The 19,694-nt window shown below is 53.1% G+C and overlaps 2 protein-coding genes across 6 annotated transcripts in view; both read left to right on the forward strand.

Moving 5' to 3' along the window:
- The window catches only part of RBM6 (RNA binding motif protein 6), a 58,492-nt gene extending 53,213 nt beyond the window's left edge, over nt 1–5,279 (forward strand). For all 3 annotated transcript variants that reach the window (XM_061458249.1, XM_061458251.1, XM_061458250.1), the window contains 5 exons: nt 297–566; nt 1,141–1,215; nt 1,783–1,880; nt 3,123–3,234; nt 5,003–5,279. In XM_061458249.1, coding sequence (XP_061314233.1) covers nt 297–566; nt 1,141–1,215; nt 1,783–1,880; nt 3,123–3,234; nt 5,003–5,128 — 681 coding nt within the window. In that variant the 3' untranslated portion in view covers nt 5,129–5,279. The remainder of the gene's footprint in view (nt 1–296; nt 567–1,140; nt 1,216–1,782; nt 1,881–3,122; nt 3,235–5,002) is intronic.
- Nucleotides 5,280–5,302: 23 nt separating this feature from the next.
- LOC133271839 (semaphorin-3D-like) overlaps nt 5,303–19,694 on the forward strand; it is a 30,055-nt gene continuing 15,663 nt past the window's right edge. The window contains exons 1-3 of one of the 3 annotated variants that reach the window (XM_061458253.1): nt 5,303–5,403; nt 5,950–6,064; nt 6,198–6,295. In XM_061458253.1, coding sequence (XP_061314237.1) covers nt 6,020–6,064; nt 6,198–6,295 — 143 coding nt within the window. In that variant the 5' untranslated portion in view covers nt 5,303–5,403; nt 5,950–6,019. The other 2 variants (XM_061458252.1, XM_061458254.1) reach the window with 2 other exon arrangements.

Raw genomic sequence — 19,694 nt, forward strand, 5'->3', positions numbered from 1 at the left:
GCAGCTTTGGTCGTATTCTTGTGCTTAGGTGTGTAGCAGATTGGGAAAGCCTGGCACCAAAGCACAGCCTGTCTGGAGAGCAGAAGGGCTTCCACCCTGTGGTGTTTAAATGCTGCCCAGTCAGCTTCTTTCCATTCCCTACCTGTGTTGCTGGGATGCTGCTCCCTAGCTCCTGGGCTGGAACAAAGACAGAAGTCATGAGGAGATTGGCTGGGGAAGCAGAGCCCCACATGGCAGGGCAGACATGATGCTAAAAATTGCTAATGCTAAAAATGCTTTTCTACCACTTCCCTCAGCCCAAGGTGGTGAACCCTCTGATAGGACTTCTGGGAGAGTATGGAGGAGACAGCGACAATGAAGAGGAGGAGGAAGAGGAGGACCAGTCACAGGCTCAGTGGCTGCCACCTCCCCACCCACCAGCACAACGCGAGGAGCAGCTGAGGAAGGCCAAGGCCAGCGATGACAAGCTGACCGACTGGAACAAGCTGGCCTGCTTGCTCTGCAGGAGGCAGTTTCCCAACAAGGAAGTGCTCATCAAGCACCAGCAGCTTTCCAACCTGCACAAGGTGTGGGAGAGCTGGTGACTGTGGGGCTGTGTGTGTGCTGGAAGCTGCCTTTGGCTCAGCAGCGTTGCTATTTGCAGAGAAAAATGCAATGGTTGGGTGGGAAGAGCTGTGCTGAATTTGACACAGTAGCAGGCAAACTTCCCATCAAAGCTCTGTTCAAAGCATTGTGTGAGCTGCTTGTTCCTGCCATGGGAGTGCTGTAATGTCAAGGTGTGACTTTTTAAGCTGTAGCGAGATAGCTGAGCCTTGGAGAGAGTAGGGTGCTGGCACACAGGAGTGTGATAGCAGTAAGAACTTAGCACATGCCTCCCTGTGTTCTGTGCTGCCTTTGAGCTCTTGCTTCTAGGAGGGCCAAACTGCACTCAGGTTAAAATAGAACTTCCTTACTGTGGAGAGGAAGGGCTCGTGGTCTCTGGGGGAGAACAGATAGTCTGGGCTGCAGGAGATGCTGCTGTGCCTGATGTAGTGCAGGTACAAGAGTATGCTGCCCTACCTGTACTCCTTATGGGTGTAGCAGTTGACCCTTACAGCTTGTATCCTCTGCTGATGCTGGCTTCTGTTTTCCTTCTTTCAGCAAAACCTGGAGATACATATGAAGATCAAACGATCTGAGCAGGAACTGGCATATTTGGAGAAGAGAGAGCGTGAGGTGGGTCTGCGGTGGTGGACAGACTTGTGTTTGTGGCTCTTCACGAGAGGGATGTTGGACCCTCCACTAGTGCATCTGCAGCTTGGGCATCAAATGCCTCCCAGAGAGTCTTAGACTGAACTATGGGCGCACACTGCAGCTGTAGACAGTGCTCTGATTTCTCAGAGCAGGTCTTCTTCCTCCCAGAAGGTTCTGAGTGTGGTTCTTTTGTCCTGCAAGCCAGTGCTGGGCTCTGACCTAAGAGGGACCCAAATGTCCATCTAAAATCAATGTGGTGTGTGGGCTGCCGCTGCCTGGGCGTGAATGGGAGAGCTGTTGTTTGGAGGGTAGCAGTGCTGCTCCCGATGCCGTAACTGGAAGGCTGCAACCACAGGTCTGGGTTAGCCCAGCAGATGCCATCAGGATAGAAAAGTGGACTGTGGATCCCAGAAACATTCAGTAAGTCTCCAGGACAGATTTCCAGCCAGCTAAGGATGCGATGAGTCGAGACCTGGCTGCAGAGCAGTCTCCTTGAAGTGTTGAATCCTTTGTAGCTCCTGGGCTTACTTTGTTCTCTCTGTTATGAAGGGGAGACATAAAGACAAAGGAAATGACCGGAGAGAGAAATTCCAGCAGATGGATTCACCAGAGAGGAAACGACTCAGATACGACCGGGACTCAGAGAGGTAATGCCTGCTCTTGGTTAGATCTCTTTGGGGCTGCTGATGCCAGGATGGCGTGTGTACTGCTGGTGTGCCAAGGCCAGGAATCAGCCGGTGGGGTAGATCTGCCTGAGTCACAGCCAGCCAGGCTGTGATTCTCATGGGTAGAGTTCCCCAAAGGGGAGCCTGTTGTGCTGCAGAACATCTTGGAGAAGGCCAGGGATGCAGAGGTGAAAAGGGTTTATGGGAAAGCAGAGACAAGGTGCCTGGTGCTTGGGAAGTGAGACTGGGGAGATTTGAGTGTGCCTGGCCAGGCGCAGGGACCAGAATGCAACCTGTTTCCATCCACCTTGTCCTTAAGGCACTTGCTGTCCTCCTGTCCTGGCATCTAGCCATTGAAAGAAAGAGCAAAGCTGTGTTTCATCTGTTCCACTGACTCAGAGGAACACTGGGAGCTGTTTCCATCTCATGCAGAGTAGGTGGAGGAAGAAAGTGCATGCTGTGTGGAGCTCTCAAAAGACCTGCCTGCTGCAAGCTCGCGTGTTCCAGTGGGCTGAGGAACTGCTAGGCATGTGGTGAAGACAAAACTGGTTGTGTGCTTGTCCTCTTCTGATACAGCACCTCAGAAGCAGACCTTTCCTCCATGTCTTGCAGTTTAAAAATCCACATCTTCTCTTCCCTGTTTCCTGGAACAGCTGTGGATAAAAGCAGTTTGTGTGTGGCATCAGCAGCAGCCACAATGTAGAACTTTCCTGAAGAAAACTATTTTTGTGCTGAGCAGTTTTCAAAACTATGGGTTTAGGTTAATGGTGTTGGGTGAGAAATGACCAGGTGGGAGAAGGGGTGTCCAAATCAACACTGCATCCATCGAGCTCCATGACCACAGCACTGAAAGAAAAGAAAGATCTGGCAGAGCAACATGGATTACGCTTCACTTCCTTGCTAGTGCTAAAAATCGATGAAGAAATGCAAGCACAGACTGCTTCTGGCTTGCTTGTACCATAAATATTTTGGAGCCTGAGCTCATTTCCTGCACCCTGGTGTATTTTCCCCTGAGGTGGGACAAGAAATTTTGCAGTTAAAGTTGTTTGAGCCCTGCACACAGAATCCACTGTGTTGCTTTCCTTGGCCAGTGTCCTTTTTGCAGGCAATTTGGGTCTCCCTTAGGAGAAGCTGGAGTATCAATGAAGGTGCTATTAGCAGAGCTAAAGATCCCTGGCATGTGTTTGAAGCAAGACCAGACAATTGATTCTCCATCTTTTGCAGTGACTATGACCCAAGGATCGATAGTAACAACAGAGGGAACCGAATGTTGCAGTCCACAGGGTGGAAGAAAGGCTTCGGCCACAACCAGCAGGGCACAACATCCCCAGTGGAGGTGAGTCTTCCCTTCCTTTCAAAACACAATGACCTGCAGCTAGTAATGTCCCCCAGGATGGCTGGAGGGAGTTCCCAGCTGGAACGAGTCAGGCTGCAAGACCTGCTAGATGGAATAATACATGTGCACTGATTAACTTTGCAGGCTGGGAGGGGCTGCAAATATGTTGGCAGTCAAAAAAAGGTTAGAATTTATATGGGTGTTGAGGTGTTGAAAATAGAGTAACAGTAAAGTTACAGTGAAGGTCATAGCATCTGATTAATACCTGCCTGAAACCAGGTTGGGGTTTAGGAGCAGGTTGTTAGCTCAGTGCTCTGCAGCCACGTGAGCTAGGGGAAAAGGTGAACCTCCAAGGAGGAGGAGGTGTGAGCAGAGCCAAAGCCACAGGGCACGTGATGCTATTTGTCTACTCTGCCTAGTGCTTGTGAGGCTCTCGCTGCTGCTCTGGACTCTGGACTTCGGAAGGTAATAGCAGGATACATCATCTGATGAGAAGCAGTCTCTGTCAGTAAAGGACTGCAGGGATAGGCAGGGCTGGGTAGATCCTGCCTTCTGGGGCGGGCTGGTCGCCCAGTGGACTTTAATTTGCTGCAGAGGGTTTATCTGACAAGCGGCCTACGGCAGGGACTATCCCCCTTGCCCAGGGCACATGAGCAGCACCATGTGGCTGCTGTCACTTGTGATGCTGTTGGTGGTGGTGGCAGGTCTGTCACCGGGCTGCCTCGCTGCTGTGGTGTCGGTGCTTCCTCGAGGGGCAGGCGATGGCAGCGCAGCTCATGTTGCGACACTGGGCTTACTGTCGAGTGTATCATTAAAGGCAAATATTTGAGGCTTCATGACGTGTGTTTGCTTGAGCTCACACACACGAGGCAAGATTCCCTTTTCAGTGCAAACAGCAACCCCAGCTGTTGCTCAGTTCTCATGGAGAGTTTCCTGTGACCATAAAACGGGCTTTGTTGAAGAGCCAGCTCCAGTGATGCGCTCTGGGAGTCCGACCTCTGATCAGGGCTTCCCAGACTGGATGGGGGAGCTGACAGCAAAGCTCTTGGGCAATTCCTATGAAGGCCTCCAAAAAGAACCCTGGAGATGTGCTTGCTTTTCACTTCCAGGTCATGCTGGGCAAAGCCACGTGCCCACTTCAGCACTACAGGACTTTGATCTCTTGGCCTAATTGATGACATCTCTGGTACTCAAATAAGTTGGACTTTAAAGCGAGAGAAACTTTCAGCCTTAGGCCTGCTCTCCTGGGCTAACTCTAGGCAGGTTTACTGAATAATTCAGATGCTGGCTGCAAAAGCCAGTCCTTAAAAACTGGTTGAAATTCAAAGCGAGCTACCAGAGCCCATGGGAACTCATATTAGAGGAGAAAACAGCTGAGCTTCTGCAAATGCAGGCTAACTGCAGACAGCTCCCTGGGAGCCCAGCTCTTGCTGGCACTTCCCTTTGCTCTGTTTCAATCCTCGCTCACACACGGCTGTTGCCTGTTTTGGCTGCCCGCTCCCACCAGCCATATGCTCGTGTTGTTCCCTGCAGCCAGTCCCTGTGATTCCATTCCCACTGGGCATTTGTTGGCTGGTTTTGTTGCCCACAGAGGGCCGACAGTTTCCCCTGAACAGCTTTTGAAGGAGCACACTTCACTTGCTATTCCTCCTCTCCCGGATCCCCATGGCAGCAGTCGGCTGCCCTGAAGCAGCCCAGGGGAAGCTTTTTCTTTATGGGCAGACAGCGAGGAGGAGAAATCACTAACCCAAAGTGTGTCTCTTTGCAGGGAGAAAATCGGAGGAAGGGCCCTGGCCTGGGGGCCCCAGGGAAGCCCAGCAAGAGGCAGTCCAATGAGACCTACCGCGATGCCGTCAGGAGGGTCATGTTTGCCCGCTATAAGGAACTGGAGTGAAGGGTGCAGAAAACCCCAAGCCTGTCTTCCTCCATCTGTCTTTCTCTCTGTGTCATTTTCTTTTGGGAGTTTGGTCTTATTATTTTTTTTTTTTTGGAATTGTTACAGGTTTTGCTGCTAGGAGTTTTTTAATAAAACTGAAAATTTGTCAGTGCTTGTCTCTTGCCTAATGTGGTGTGTTGTAAAGCATCACAGGTTTGGGAGATTCTCAGCATGTTTTGCTCTCTGCTGGTGCGGACTCTGGTTGCTGCAGCCGTTCTGGAGGTCTGGGACAGGTTTGGTCATGCGTGGTCCTGCCTGCAGTGTGTTTCCTGCCACCTCCTGGTGTCCTGTACTCATAGGCCAGGATGTGAACTGGGAGCAGGGGACAGCCCCAAGACCTGGAAGGAATCTGAGAGCAGGAGCAACTCCTGGCTGCTAGCAAGGACAACTGAATTCAGTTAACAGCAAGAGCTTAGTGGCTAAAGGTAGTCTAATGCATGCGGGGTGATATCTGAGCTTCCCAACCAAGCCAGAGCCTTCCCCATCCTCTCCACTGGAGGGCTGGACCTGGTGGCAGTGGTGTTGGGGACCCTTGAGTGACACAGCCATGGTGGATCAGGGTTGTAGGGGCTGTGTTTGTGAGAGAAAAAGCCATTTTGAGCAAGTGCTGCTGGTATAGCCCAGAGAGTGCAGAGGCACCTGGGGAGGTTAGAAACCGTCTTTATCACTGGTGTAGTGATCTTCCTGTCTTTAATGTTTTTTAAAGGGTGGTCACCTAAAGCCCCAGCTATGTTGCAACTGCCTTTATATCTTACAGTTATTTTGTTTGTATTTACAAGATTTTCACAACTGTGCTAGTGCTGTTGCCACCTTCACCATGTGCCTTCGTGCCATCCTGTGGTGATTGCGATGTGGATGACTGAAGATGACAATTTTGATGTCTGGAGTATCCTGGTAAGAGTTACTGGAACAGGGGCCATGGGTGACAAGTCTGAGTGTGGCCTGTATGGATAAGGGCAGTGGTGATGACAACTTCTAAAGGCAGCAAACATCCTCTCCAGGCTGCATTTCCTTGTCTCCAACACAGGCAACTCCAGAGAAGCTTGGGGGACTTGCTCTCTGGCACCCCAGTCCCTGGTGCTGCACCCAGCGATGGTGGAGGTGGGGACAAGCACTGTGGTGCTGGTGAGTACATGGAGGTGAGGGGAGAGCACGCATATGCCCAGGGCAAGCTGTGTTGTTTAGAAAGGGTCTACAACAGCCCCCTCCTTCCAGAGCCCCTCCATGTTGGGTTTAGGGGCTCCCTGTGCAAACGAGGGGAGAGGAGCTGCTCAAGAAACTTCCTTCAGAGAGCCAGTGAAAGTTCAGATGCAGGAAGGGGCACTTGAATGTTTGTGCTATAAAATACACTTGGGGACGACATGGCACAGCCAGCAGTCAGGAGCAGCTTGTCTGAGTCTGTAGGTTGGGAAGGTTCATGTAATGACCATAATGGACATAATGGATGATGACCCCCAATAGCTCTGTTACAGTGGAACTAGCAAAGAAATACCACAAACTAGAACCTCAGTAGTGCAAAACCTCAAAGGGTAGCAACCCTTCACACTCCCCTGGGGATGGGACGGGACGACAGGGAAGGTGATGGGCTCCTGGGGATGTAGTCCCTAAGAAGGAGCAGTTGTAGTGGCCTGGGGGCTGGAGGAACAAGCTGGTGCTCTTGAGTCTGGAAATCATTCATGTACAAAGGGGAAAGAAGCATGACTTGGCAGGACATCACTTCCAATGGCACTGGAGGGGAATGGGGAATCTGGGAGCGGACCAGTAGCTGCTGTACAGGCTGTCCCATGCCAGGCATCTGCATGTGCCAAAAATGAGCACCAAAAGAGCGTCATTCCCCAACAAAACAGGAGGGAGCCTTTACAGCCACCAACTGCAGGAGCCCTTTATCTGGCTTTATTAATTTGCTAAGTGGGTACATCCATCTTAGTGAAAACCTGTTAACGACTGATGATACGTGATTAATTAGAAGATTATAAACCAGATAAATGTAAGAGCAGCTTCCTTTGGACAGATGGACCTCACTAAATAATGTATGTTCCTTGGCTTAGCTTCGTGCTCGCTTACTTGCTCGCTTGTAGGCAGCGTGATGTGCATATGTGAAAGGAGACGCTCTCATTGTAGGCCAGTTGCCAGGGCTCAAGTCAGGAACAGGAGAGGAGCAGGAACAGACGGCAGGGAAAAGGGGGAAAAAAATAATAATAAAGACTGTAATTGCAGGGTGCATCTGTCTCCAGTCAAGAGAAATCCCTTTTCTCTCTGTGGAGGCAGATCTAGCTCCTGTTAGTTACATTAACCATAGAAGCCAACAAATCAAGTATTTCTAAGGATCATAGTAAATGATGATGGGGAATCAGGAATAATACTTGCATCTTCCGATGTTGGAACAATGGCATGTTACAGAAGTGTGGGATTTCAAGGTGTGCAGTGTGTGTGGCTTGAAAATGCCACTTACCTGGACCAAAGAGAGTATCCCAGTACCAGCCATGAAAATGAAGGTACTCCCTGTGTTTGATATTGGCTTAATTCCTCTGAATTCCTCTTCCTGAAGGCAACCCAGCAGGTGTCTCTGTGTATTCCCTTGAAGATGTGCATGTCTGTGTGATGTCCACCCATGTTGTACATCAGCCAGGGAAAACCCAGGATTAGGGAATGTGGAGGAGCCCCCACTGGGGTTGGGATGAGGTGACTGTAATGAGGTTATTGATGAACCAGAACAGATTAACAGAGTGAGAAGCTGAAAGTATGACAAATAAGAACCAAGCCAGAAAATGTCATGTTATCTTAAGGAAATGGCAGCACAGGTGATGATGTAGAACCCCTGACTGTCACTGGTGTAGCGGTTTGGATGTCTTCAATGTTTTTTAAAGGATGGTCACCTAAAGCCACAGCTGCATTGCAACTGCCTTTGTATCTTAGAGTTATTTTGTTTGTATTATTATTGATTATTCCAATATTACTGTATTAGAGCTGTTGCCACATTCATCATGTTGCCTTTGTGCCATCCTGTGGTGATGGCGATGACTGAAGATGACTATTTTGACTTTTTGGAAAGTCCTGATAAGAATTAGTGGAATTGATCACAAAGTCAGTCCTGTGATGGAGCAGTTGATTGCCACAGCTGTGTTATTCACAGGAGGAGGACCGGTTACTTAGTACTGTAACCAGTACTAAGGTTGGTACGAAGCGTACGTGTGCAAGGAAGCCTGGGCAGAAAAGGCAGAGGGATTTAAATGGACGGCCTATGTGGGTAAGGAAGGCCACTGCTCCTGGACCACAGCTGCTGGCAGCACTCACCAAGGGGATGATCTTAGGAACGTGCAACATAGGGGCTGGTTTGGAGGGGGACACCAAAGGGGAGGTTAAGTCCACCCTTTCCAGGGTGGGAGGTTCAGGCAGGGGACCTTCTACTTGTGCCCGTGCCCAAGGAAGGTCCATCTCTGAGCCCTATCAGCCGCAAAGGTTGGGATGCAGGAGGCTGCTTTGAACATCTGAGACTCTCTGGAGTGAGAGCCACTCCCCCCCCCCCCCAGTAGATAATCTTCAATTTCTAATATTTAGTCATGTTGATACAGCAGTTAGTCAGGACCTTGTAAATGGAACATTGATGTAAAGAGCTGGAGCTGTGCTTTCTAAAGGAAGAAAGCAGCAAGGTGGGATGAGGGAAGCATTTGTAAAGGGGAAGGAGAGAGAGAAACCAGTGAATGTGCTTCCTTCCACAGCAGTAACCAGCTGCAAGGAGAGAAGGGGTGCAGCTGGAAGGAGGATGGGGCTGGGGCTGCCTCTCTCAGCTCCAGCACAGCCAGGGAAGGACTGATGCAAGCTGTCCCTCTGCAAGATGGGAGCAGGACCTTTCTGCTGGAGGTTCAATAAAACAAGTGCTGCTGTAGCTCAGTTGTGGCTCTTTCCAGATTTCATTCAAAGAGCAGAAGTGACACAGACTTGCTAATGTGTGGTTCCTGCTCAGCTAACACCCACAGCAAGGGGGGCATGGGCTGGAGGGAGCAGAGCAAGTTGGCAGCAGCAAATACCATGGGGCTGCTTTCCCCTGCAGTGTGGCACCACAGGGGTCCCTGAAGGCAGGAGCTTGCGACTCCTCCTTCTGCAGAACAGGCATCTTGCTCTTTGCAGCTCTGGCTGGAGTGTGCAGACAGCCCAAGCAGCTAGGCAAGAGATGGGCACAGGGTGAGGTACCTATCCCACCTGCAACACGGACCTGGGAATGCAAAATGCATGTTACTGGCTGGTACAAAACCTGAGACAAACGCTGACACCATCTCCTTGACCTGCAGCAGGTCTATCTGGGGACCCTCTCTGAAATGCTTTATTTTAGCATAGAAAAATCTCACACCCCTACAGCTCAGGTGCACCAGCAATGGCATTAACCCCCCTGTTTTTCTCAGAGGCAAAACCTGATGCTGCACAAACTGGGTTTCTAGCACTTAGCTGCAAGTGAACTAAAAAAACACCAGCCCCAGGGGATTTTTTGTCTAATATCACAGGTGCAGCTACTGCTGGCCCTCAGGGGCATTGCACCCTTGTACAGGGATGGCTGAGCTGGGCTTGGCGCTCAGACAAGCCCTCCACAGGCAAAGCTTTGCCAGACCACCCCCAAGAGTCCAGGACACCGGTAAGCAGAATGTGAGTGGGCTGCAGTTACACTGGTAACATCTTTAGGAGCAAATACACTGCAATTAACCTTTTTTTCAAATGTCTTTCAAACAAATCCGTAGGACCTCTCTATATTTGAAATGAAAGAGTAATAAAAATGTACTTGTCTCCTGTTAGATATGGGAAGATGCCAGATGAGCATCATGAACAACTTTATTCATTTACTGTTTTAAGACAAGAGGAGCAGTTCAGTGTTCAGAGCGTTGCTCAAATCATGACCCCATTTTAATGTAAGTTCTGTATTTATCCATCTACATAGAAGGACCATTCTATTCTGTGTTCCTTGCACTGGGGACATTATGCTTTCAAATGTCAGCAAGCATAAGCTTTGTGAAACTGCACTTCAGCTTCCATCTCAAAGGAAGATGAATGACACTATAGTAAGTCCCATAATGACCGGAATAACCAAGATAAGCACAGACACAAGCCCTTGTCCAAATTCTACAGGGATCATTTCTGCCAGCACATTTTGAAGGGGAAATGTCTTGGCCAAGTCGCTGCTGGCGTGTGTGGGGATGGGATTGAATGGGACAAGAAGGCACCAGGCTGACCCACAGAAGCACCCCTCCCCATGGGTGACACAGTGCTGGCCCAGGGGATAACACCGTAACAAAACCCTTTCCACGCTAACCTGCCAGTGTCCAAACTCCACCATGTGTGCTCAGGGTCCTGCTGCTGCAGCACATCCCTTGATGCATGCTCTGGACCACTCTGGGCATGATGTGCACTCACCCACGTTGATTCCTTCCTCCCTTGCAAGTGCTGCTGAAAGGAGAATAAGCTGTTGGTAACCCAGCTGCTGCTGGGTTAGTCCCAGCAGAGGAGAAAGACAGCAGCAGTTGATAGGACAAGGGGTAATGGTTTTAAACTGGAAGAGGGTAGGTTCAGACTAGATACAAAGAAGAGTTTTTTACAATGAGGGAGGTGAAACACTGGCACGGGTTGCTCAGAGAGGTGGTAGATTCCCCATCCTGGAAACACTCAAGGTCAGGTTGGGTGGAGCTTGGAGCAACCTGATCTATTTGACGATGTCCCTGCAGGGGGACTCGATGACTATTAAAGATCCCTTGCAACCCAAACTGTTCTATGATTCCATAGCATTTCCAGTCATGGAGGGGGGGATATACAGCTTACCATAATTGTGCTGATATTTATCCACCATCTGCTTCTTGCCCTGGGGCACACCAGCCTGGCTCCATCCCTGGGAACTGAAGTGGATCAGCAACACAAAGACCAGCCCAGTGCTGCCATAAGCACTTCTCATCACCTCCAGAAGCATGGGGGTGTTCCATGCATGTGTTGCTCTGCCCATTTGCAGCCTGGAGGAGGCCTGTCCCATCCAGCTGCTAAAGTGGAGTTCACTTCCCTGCAGAGTGCTTGGGTGTGCTGCAAGGAAGCTGCGGACTGAGCGTAACACCCCCAGGGGACAGAGTCCCCCATCCTGCACAATGGAAGGATGGGCTGGTCCAGAAATGGCAGGGAGCTGGGTAACAGCTTGAAGCTCACCTTGGCACTGTCTGCCGTCCACCCTACAAGCACTACCGTTGCAGACAACTGCAGTGTACAGCTCCCATGCTGCAGGATGCTTCTGTGCCTACATACCACATCACTTTACATGGTGTCAGGCTTCATCTGGAGGGAAGAAGAGGATCAGCCTAAGCACCATGTGGTGACATGGTTTGGATTCCCACCAAGGAGGGTCACCCTTACCCACCAGGGTGCAGTCCTGCTACGGTAGTAGTGACAGGTCCCATCAACAAGCTGGTAACAAAGCTGCCTGTAGCACCGGTTCAACGTCCATCAAGGAGACAGGCCTGCCTGAAATCCACAGGAGAGCAGTCTGGGCCTGCAGCACACCTTAGGAGAAGACTCCTAGCCCAAGCCTGGCCTTAAATGGAGGCCCCAGCCCAATGGGCAGCAGGTGGGTGTGGGGGGCCCACCTGAAGCCACTTAGTGCCAGAAGGCCCTGACACCCTTTCTGGCCCCACTTACACCTTAGTGCTGCACCCTTGTGTCCTTCCTATTGCTTGTGCTTACTTAGGAGAGGCGCCAAGCATCTCTCTGGATGTGGGGCGGTCGGACCGCAAAGCCCCTTCTCTCCAAAGCCCTGCTGGGGTGGGCCTGCTCCAGCACATTAACTTGGCTCAGGGGTGCATTTCTGAAACTGATATCCCAACTTTCCCCACTTTTCTATGCTTTGGATTGAGTCCTGGAGAGCTCAGGCTTGGGAGAGCATCAAGTGGATTCCTTTCAGATGAAACCAGATCGAATGTGCTCCAGCAATGCACCTCATGCTCCCCAGCCACTGATGGGAGTTTCGGCTGCAGCATCAGCCCAGAGCTTGTCTGGAGTGAAAAATAGACAACTTGTAAATGTATAGTGTGTGTGTTGGGTCCTTGGATGCACGGATCTGCTCCTGCCACACTGTGCACAGCCATCAGAGCCTGAATCATCCCAGATGTCCCTTTCCCTAGCATTTTGCTCTTGATCACTTGTGAACCAGAGCTTTCCTTCCTCAATTCCCCCAGCCAGGCAGCAGCAGGACGGTTCCTGCGTGCCGCTGGTCCCCATCCACTCCGCTGCAGTTCGGATCCACGACTTACAAGGAGTAAAAAGGAGCGATGCACCCGATGGGCTGCATGACGATCCCACCGCCCCTCGGTGTGCCCGCGGCCGAGGAGTGAAACATTCCTGGGCCGAGCGCTGCTTCCCCATGGGTGCGCATCCTCGGCCAGGGCAGCGCCGTTACCGGTAGATGGCGACTGCTGCCCGCGGATCCCGGCCCCATCCCGGCCCCATCCCGGCGGGGCGAGCGCGCCGGCAGCCGGGGCTGGTTTATGAATGAGGGGCTGCCCCGCTGCCCCCAGCTCCTCCCTGCTGCTCAGCCTCCAGGTACTCGCGGTCGGGCTGGCAGCTGGGCGCGCTCGCCGCCGCTGAGATCCCGCGGGCTCCTGGGCTGGTGAGTAGCTGAGACTGGGGTGGAATTGCTCCCGAGCTGGGCACCGGGCAGGACCGGGGCTCCTCTCCCGCCGGGAGCAGCTCAGCCCGGGCGGCTGAACCGGCTCTGACCCGCTGCGCGCTTTGCTCTTACCCTTCGCTTTACTGCGAGTTAGATCTGTGCGCAGGGTAACCCGTGAGGAGCTCCTACAGGGAGAGCAGAGCTCCTGCTGCTGCTCCCTTTGCCATCGTACGCAGTGAGGAGACTGCTGTAATGATCTTTCCTGGTTATATCTATGAATGCCTTAACTTGGATCCCAGAAGGTTTTATTGTTTATCACTATGGTAAAGCTCTTTGTCTCCAGAGCTGGGTTCTCTGGGGCTTCTTCACTTTGACGTTCTGCTTTGCTGCTCGGGTTTAACAGCCCCAAGTCCCATTTGGCCAGATTGTTGCTAATGCCTAGCCCATGCTGGGGACTTTTCCACTGCCCAGAGACAGCTTTGTTGGATTTCCTACATCCCCTCCGAATAAAAACCAATCATTTGCCTCTGATCAGTTGTGACGGCCGTGGTCCTAGGGGTAGAAATAGCCTCCCTGGTCCATGGAGGGATTGTCCTTGTGCTTGGGTTTCATGAAATCTGTCAGGACAGGGCAATTGTGCTTCTTCAGCCTCTCTCCGCAAGGCCTCACCTCTCAGAAACCTCAGGACATACAACACAGCAGGCAGAAAAGAAACAGAGCCTGAGAAACGCCAGGTGCTCTCTAAAGGCATCCTTTAACTGATGATCCCTCTGCCTGGAAGCATTGCAGAGCCTGGGTAGGGACGGCTGGGAGTTGGGAGCCTTGCATGCTTTGAAGGTGACGGGTGGATGTTCCAGTGTGATGGGGTTGTGATGCTCGGGCTGAGGGTGGGAGGGAGAAAGTGAAATGTTTGCTTATGTCTGAAAACAAATAACAAAGCACTTGACAAACTTGAGACAAGGAGGGTTGTTTCTTCCTCACCTCGAAATAAGGCCACCTCTGGCATGAATTATGGCTCCTGAAAGCGTGCAGGCACGGCCATGGCAGGCGGGCAGCCTGGCCAAGGCGTGCACTGTCCACTGGACATCATCAGGAGGCATCTCACAGGCAGGGTGTAGGTGAACGTCAGCGAGCCCCGAGCCTGATGTTGCTGCCATGGCTGTGTTAAGCAGTTTATTGCCCAGAAGGAACCACTGCACTCATCCGGCTGCTGAGCACCCGCGTGGAATTTCTGCTAAGCTGGGAAGCAGCACTTCCTGGTGCAGGCGTGTGCCCAAGGGAAGGGGGACAGTGCTGCAGGAGGCTGGGTCACAGAACCGCAGCTATCCCGCACACATGCCGGCCACGCGACCCTCGGGGAGCTTTCTCTTTGCCAAGTGGAGCGTGTCCCAGCTTCCCGCTGCCGGCCCTCGCACAGCCTTCAAAGGGAGGGGGTCTGGCAGCCCCACGGGTCGCTGATTTGACACGATGGGTTGCTGTAGCGTAGACTTCTCCTGCAGAGTTAACGGTATTGAAAAGAGCAGAAACCCAAACACCCTTGTGATTTATGAGCCAGCGATGGGGAAGTCAATCGGAAAGCCAGGGCAGAGATATCAGCCCTATAAGAAATATGGGAAGAATTCATCCCTAATCTAATCTCACTGAATTCCACAAGGGTGCAAGATGGATCATTTGCTCTGGTTTCCTTAGGTTGAGAATTAAACAGAAAACCCCCCAAGGGTCTAACTTATTCTCCCAAACAGCAATGTGCTTGTGTGTGGAGGCTGGAGATGGGCTGCCACGGCCTGAGCTATTTCCTCTGGCTCGATAAGAGGTGATGCCAGGCTGCAGGGCTGCTAAGCAGCAGCATCCAGCACATGGAGCTCAAGCAGAGGGAGCGGGAGCCAAGCGCGGGGTCCTCAGCACAGCTCACTGCTAAGGATGCTCTTTGCTAAAGCAAGGCCTTGAGCCAGCCAGGCTGGCAGAGGCTCTCACCGGCGAGCGTTTCTGGCTGCCTCACTCTTTGCTGCGCTCCTGTGACACCCTCTCAGGGGCTGTTTACAGCAAGGATGAAGATTTATTGTAAATGTTGGCTCCCGGACTCTGGAGCTGCCTCTTCCTCCAAGTTCGGGCTGTCCCTGATCCAGCTGAGATTACAGCAAGCGGCGGCTTCAAGAGCATGGGGTAGTTAGGACTTTACAGGCTCTCACACAGTTACAAACCTGCTGTTGAAAGCAAAGACAGAGAGATCAGTCAGCTGAGCAAGCTCCTGCCCTCGGAGACAGCTGGGAATGGCTTTTGGGTGGGGAATGGGGGGCACCCAGCCCCTTTGAGGAGCCCTCCCCTGAGAGATCTGCTCAGGAGATCACCCTGCGTGGGGTGGCAAAGAGCTCCTGCAGAGAACAGTGTAATGGGCAAGAGGGTGAAAGCAGCATTATTGTTTTGGACTGGGCGTCCAGCTTTAATCCTTTCTGGTTCTTTTGAACCACCCCTTCTCCTCCCCAGTGACTTCTCCCTTCTGCGCTGCTCACAGGAACTGGCTGCACCTTCTCCCATGCTTTTTGCCTGGGGAAACCGAAGCAGAGAGTAGCAAAATGACCAGTTTAGTGTTCAGAGCTGGGCTCAAAGCACAGGGGACGAGGTCATTCTGCCTCCCTAAAGACTGTATTATCCCAAATCACAGCTATAAACCCCCAACTTGTAGCTAGATGACAAGGAATGACAGTGATTTCATGGTACCCAGGAGCTCCATATTCCCAGTAGAGATAAGCCTTTATTATTCCCTGATTTGGGCACTGTAGGATATTTGGGCTCTGCCATCTCCATGCTCAACAACCCCACAGAACCCCCTGATCCGCCCCTGGCTCCGCTGTACCTGCAGGCACACCACACGTGCTCCGGGCCGGCACTACCCAGCTCTACCAGCGGGATGGCATGGCACAGAGCACAGTTATTGCCAACGTCACCCTCAGTCGATTTGGAGCCTGCCCAGGGCATGGTTTCCCTAAAACAATGCTGTTCACAGGCACACGGCCGTGTGGAGTTATTGTTCTTGTCTCATGTGCTGGCGAGCTGCCGTTTATTGTGTGCAGGAACCACGCTGCTTCTCCCACCGTCGGGTCCAGGTTTGTTTCCCTGTGTTCCAGGAGGAGACCACTGATGTCAGCCAATTCCACTTGAGCACTGTGTCGTGTGAAAAAAAACCCACCCACTGAAAGGCTTTCAGTTTCAATCTGCCCATTGTCCACTGAGAGGAGGGCTGCTCTTCCCACCGTGCGTGCTCCCACGCAGGCAGCGGTGACAGCTCTGCCACCGTGTACTGCAGCCTGCAGTCAGGCTTAGTGCTGAGCTGGTCTGTGCTGTAGGAGGATGAGCTGCTGTTTGGAGGGAGATGGGACACTCGGGGTCCATCCTACTGAAAAAGAGTATATTTAGATTAGATCTTAGGCAGAAGCTCTTCCCTGTGAGGGTGCTGAGGCGCTGGCACAGGGTGCACAGAGAAGCTGTGGCTGCCCCATCCCTGGCAGTGTTCAAGGGCAGGTTGGACACAGGGGCTTGGAGCAAGCTGCTCTAGTGGAAGGGGTCCCTGCCCACGGCAGGGATTGGAACTGGATGAGCTTTAAGGTCCCTTCCAACACAAACTGTTCAACGATTCTGCAATCTCTGCTCTGCTACAGTTTCCATTTGGCTGTGTGCAGGTCACTCAGTATATCTGTGCCTCAGCTCCACGCTGTGTGAGAGCCATGGTGGGGCTTCCACAGCACGATGCTCTGCAGATGAGTGTATGGAGGATGGAGATGCCTTCACATGAAAGGGCTGGATAGGAAGGATGTGTCCTGAGAGCAGCGCCTTGACTGTGGTACAGGTGGTGGTTGCTTCTGGGCTGTACTGGCCAGCTGGAAACACTGGCCCCAGGAGTGGTGCTGTGAGGAGGCAATAATCCATTGGGTTGGGGTAGCTCTGTTCCGGCCAGGCAGTGAGCTGGTTGTGGATGGGAGCTCTGTGCCCTAGGGCATGCTGCTGCCAGCCTGCTGGCTCCCCTTGAGCAAAAGCTACAGCAGCGGAGGAGCGAGTGCGCGGCCCCAGCCCTGACAGACGTGCCTTCCTCTTCAGCTCAGCCCGGAGCTGCCCTGCTGCCTCCTGAGGAGGCGTGAAGGAGCAGCCAGCTGGGGTGAACAGCCCCGCGTCCATCCCCATCGCCGCTGCTGGTCGTTGACCCTCGGAAATTCCCCCCTGCTGCCTTGCTCCATCCAGCTCCCTTTGCCTGGCCGGGAGCTCCGGGTGGCTCAGCCACCTCGTAGTCCCAAGGCGGCAGCGCTGCTGTGGCCAAGATGCGTCCCGCAGCTCCGGAGCAGCGTGCCGGAGCAAAGGGCAGCCCGCTGCAGGCTGCCGGAGCGTGGTGCTCCGCAGGGGTCCAAGGCTTGCGGGGCAGAGAGCTTACCCGGCAAGCCAGGCTGTAATTACCGAGGAGCCCGGTCAGGAGGCTGTGAGAAGAAGCAGATAACGGTGCAGGCACCCTCCGCCCTCATTAAAATACTTTCTCCAGCAGAGCCCCCACGCCTGCCCAGCCTGTTCCAATTAGCGCAGCGGGATGGGGAGAGCAGGGAGCAGGGATCCCCTTGATGAAAAGAAAACACTGCAGCGCTTTCAAGAGCCAGGGGAGGCCTGGCTGGGACAGTGAGAGGCCCTGGGAGTGTGACCGGCAGCCCTGTCGCTGGCTGGCCATGGGGCAGTGGATGAGCCGGGTCACTGAGCGGCACAGCAGGTGCTTCACAGCCAGCTCCTGCATGGAATGGCCCTGGGATCACAGCTAGGGAAATGTGGTGAAGCCAACAGCTTTCTGAGAAGTGCTGAGCATCCCTGCCCGATAGGTCTGGAGGTGGGAAGCAGACCTAGAATGAGGGAAATGTGTGTTAAATTGTGCAGGTTTGCTGCAAAATGCCCTGGTTAAGGTAGCAATAGACTGTGGCTTGGGAGTGCTGGGAAAGGCTGCAGCCTGCCTGCCCAAGGAGCAGGGATGCACCTGTGCTCCCCAGGGTTCAGGGTCTCATGAGACACCCCAGGGATGTAGCTGCCTCCAGCCCTCGGCTCCCTGCTGGGGTACTTCAGACAGACCCCATTGATGCTGGTACGTGCCCACCAGGACCCTGACCAAGCCCATCGCTTCTTTTCCAGGTGCCACCAAAGGGCCAGCCCCCCATGACACAAGGTGATGGCTGAGCCTGCCCAGGTTCGAGCTGGCAATCTCTGTAAAAGAACCCTGAGTGTCCCCTGGCCCCTCTTCCCAGCCAAGGTCTTTCAGCCAGCGAGGAGCATTAACAAACCCATCCCTGGCCGCAGTCCATGCTGACCCCTGGCCCCGGAGCCCCTGCACGTGTGTGATTCCCCCAGACCCAGCCTGGAAAGTCTGGAGCCCAGAGCCCGTCTCCTGAGCTCCCCAAGCCTCCAAGGGCTGTATGGAATGTCAGGCCATGTGGCGGGCAGGTGACAAGGGTGGGTTTCAGCCCTTGGAGCTGTGGTATAAATGGCTCTGAGGAATGCGGCTCTGCCCCTGGGGACTCCCAAGGCTTTGGGGAGCTGGGCTGGCAGCGGAGCGGGCAGTACAGAGCCTCTGAGCTATCTTATTTGGGTGCTTTAACTCAACATCAGAGGGTGGCCAGTCCCTGCCCCAAAATGAGAGAATTTTAAGCTTCTCAATTGCATCAGGAGGCAGGCTGAGAGCTCAATATGCCCAGCCAATTCCGAGTTTAATCTGGAGTTTCATAGTCCAAGTCAATCCTCACTTCAGGGAGGTTGGACTAGGTGACTTTTGAAGGTCCCTTCCAGCCCAAACTGTTCTGTGGTTCTGTGATCCTATGCATCCTGGCTGGACTGAGCTGTACGGCTGCTGCCCAGCATGAGACATGCTTGCTGCACGCTTGTCCCACCTCCCTGACCTCCTGCTTTGTCTGCGGAGGAGCCCAGCATCTTCAGCGTCTTCCTCTGAATTTGCCTCTGGACTTGCTGCCTCCCTGATGCTGGATGTCCTTGGGGTGAATCAGAGGCAGGAACGACAGAGGTTTCTCAGCTGGCACTGCCTGGCTCAAGCACCACATTCAGGAACACCAAAAAGCCCTGTAGGAAGCACTGTCCGACAGCATGGGCCAGCCCAGCCCCTCACCATGTCCATCATCATGTCCATGACTGTGCAGTGAGACAAGCCCAGCCGCTGGGCCACCTTCCCAGCCTGACACCAGGGAGCCAAGCCAGAGCAGGCTTCACCTCCCTCGGTAGCAAGGGAAAGGTAGGGCCTGAGCCAGCGGCCTCCCGAGAAAGGGATTAGCAGGATGTTAAGTGAAGCCAGCTCCTTATCCCTTCATAAACAGTTATTAATATCCTGGCCAGCTTTGGGCTTGGCAATTCCCCGTTTGCTTTCAAAGGATATGGTCCCAGACAGAGCTCTGAAGTGTCAGCACAGGCAGTGAGGTCCCCCTGACAACACACAGACACAGAGCTGTCCCTGTCCCATCACCATTATCACCGGTACCATTAGTGAGGAGCCTGGCAGGAGTGATGCGCTGATGGGCTGCAGTGTGCCAGCAGCAGCCAGGACTCGTTTCTCCCCACTCACGGTGCTTGGCACGCTTTGGCAGTGCTGGTTGGCAAGGAAGGGTGAGCTGGGGCTAATTGTGACCATGGGCTTTAATCTCTGGAGGTGGGAGCGTAAGAGGCTGTCAGGAGATGTCCCGGTTGGAAGGGAGCCTGCTGGCCAGCTTTGCCGACTGATAGCAGAGAAACTTGCTTGAGCAGCCTCAGCCTCCTGCTGCTGTTCATCATTTCCTCTGTTCAAACCCTCCAAAATCTGCTCCCCCCCACCCCCCTCATCCCTGGGGCTCTGCACGGGCACGTTGACCTGTGTCACTGCGGGATTTGCTGGAA

The sequence above is a fragment of the Pezoporus flaviventris genome, unplaced genomic scaffold (genome assembly GCF_033815535.1).
Source record: "Pezoporus flaviventris isolate CSIRO_AGI_PZ_B2104156 unplaced genomic scaffold, CSIRO_AGI_Pfla_v1 ptg000026l, whole genome shotgun sequence".
Lineage (NCBI taxonomy): Eukaryota > Metazoa > Chordata > Aves > Psittaciformes > Psittacidae > Pezoporus > Pezoporus flaviventris.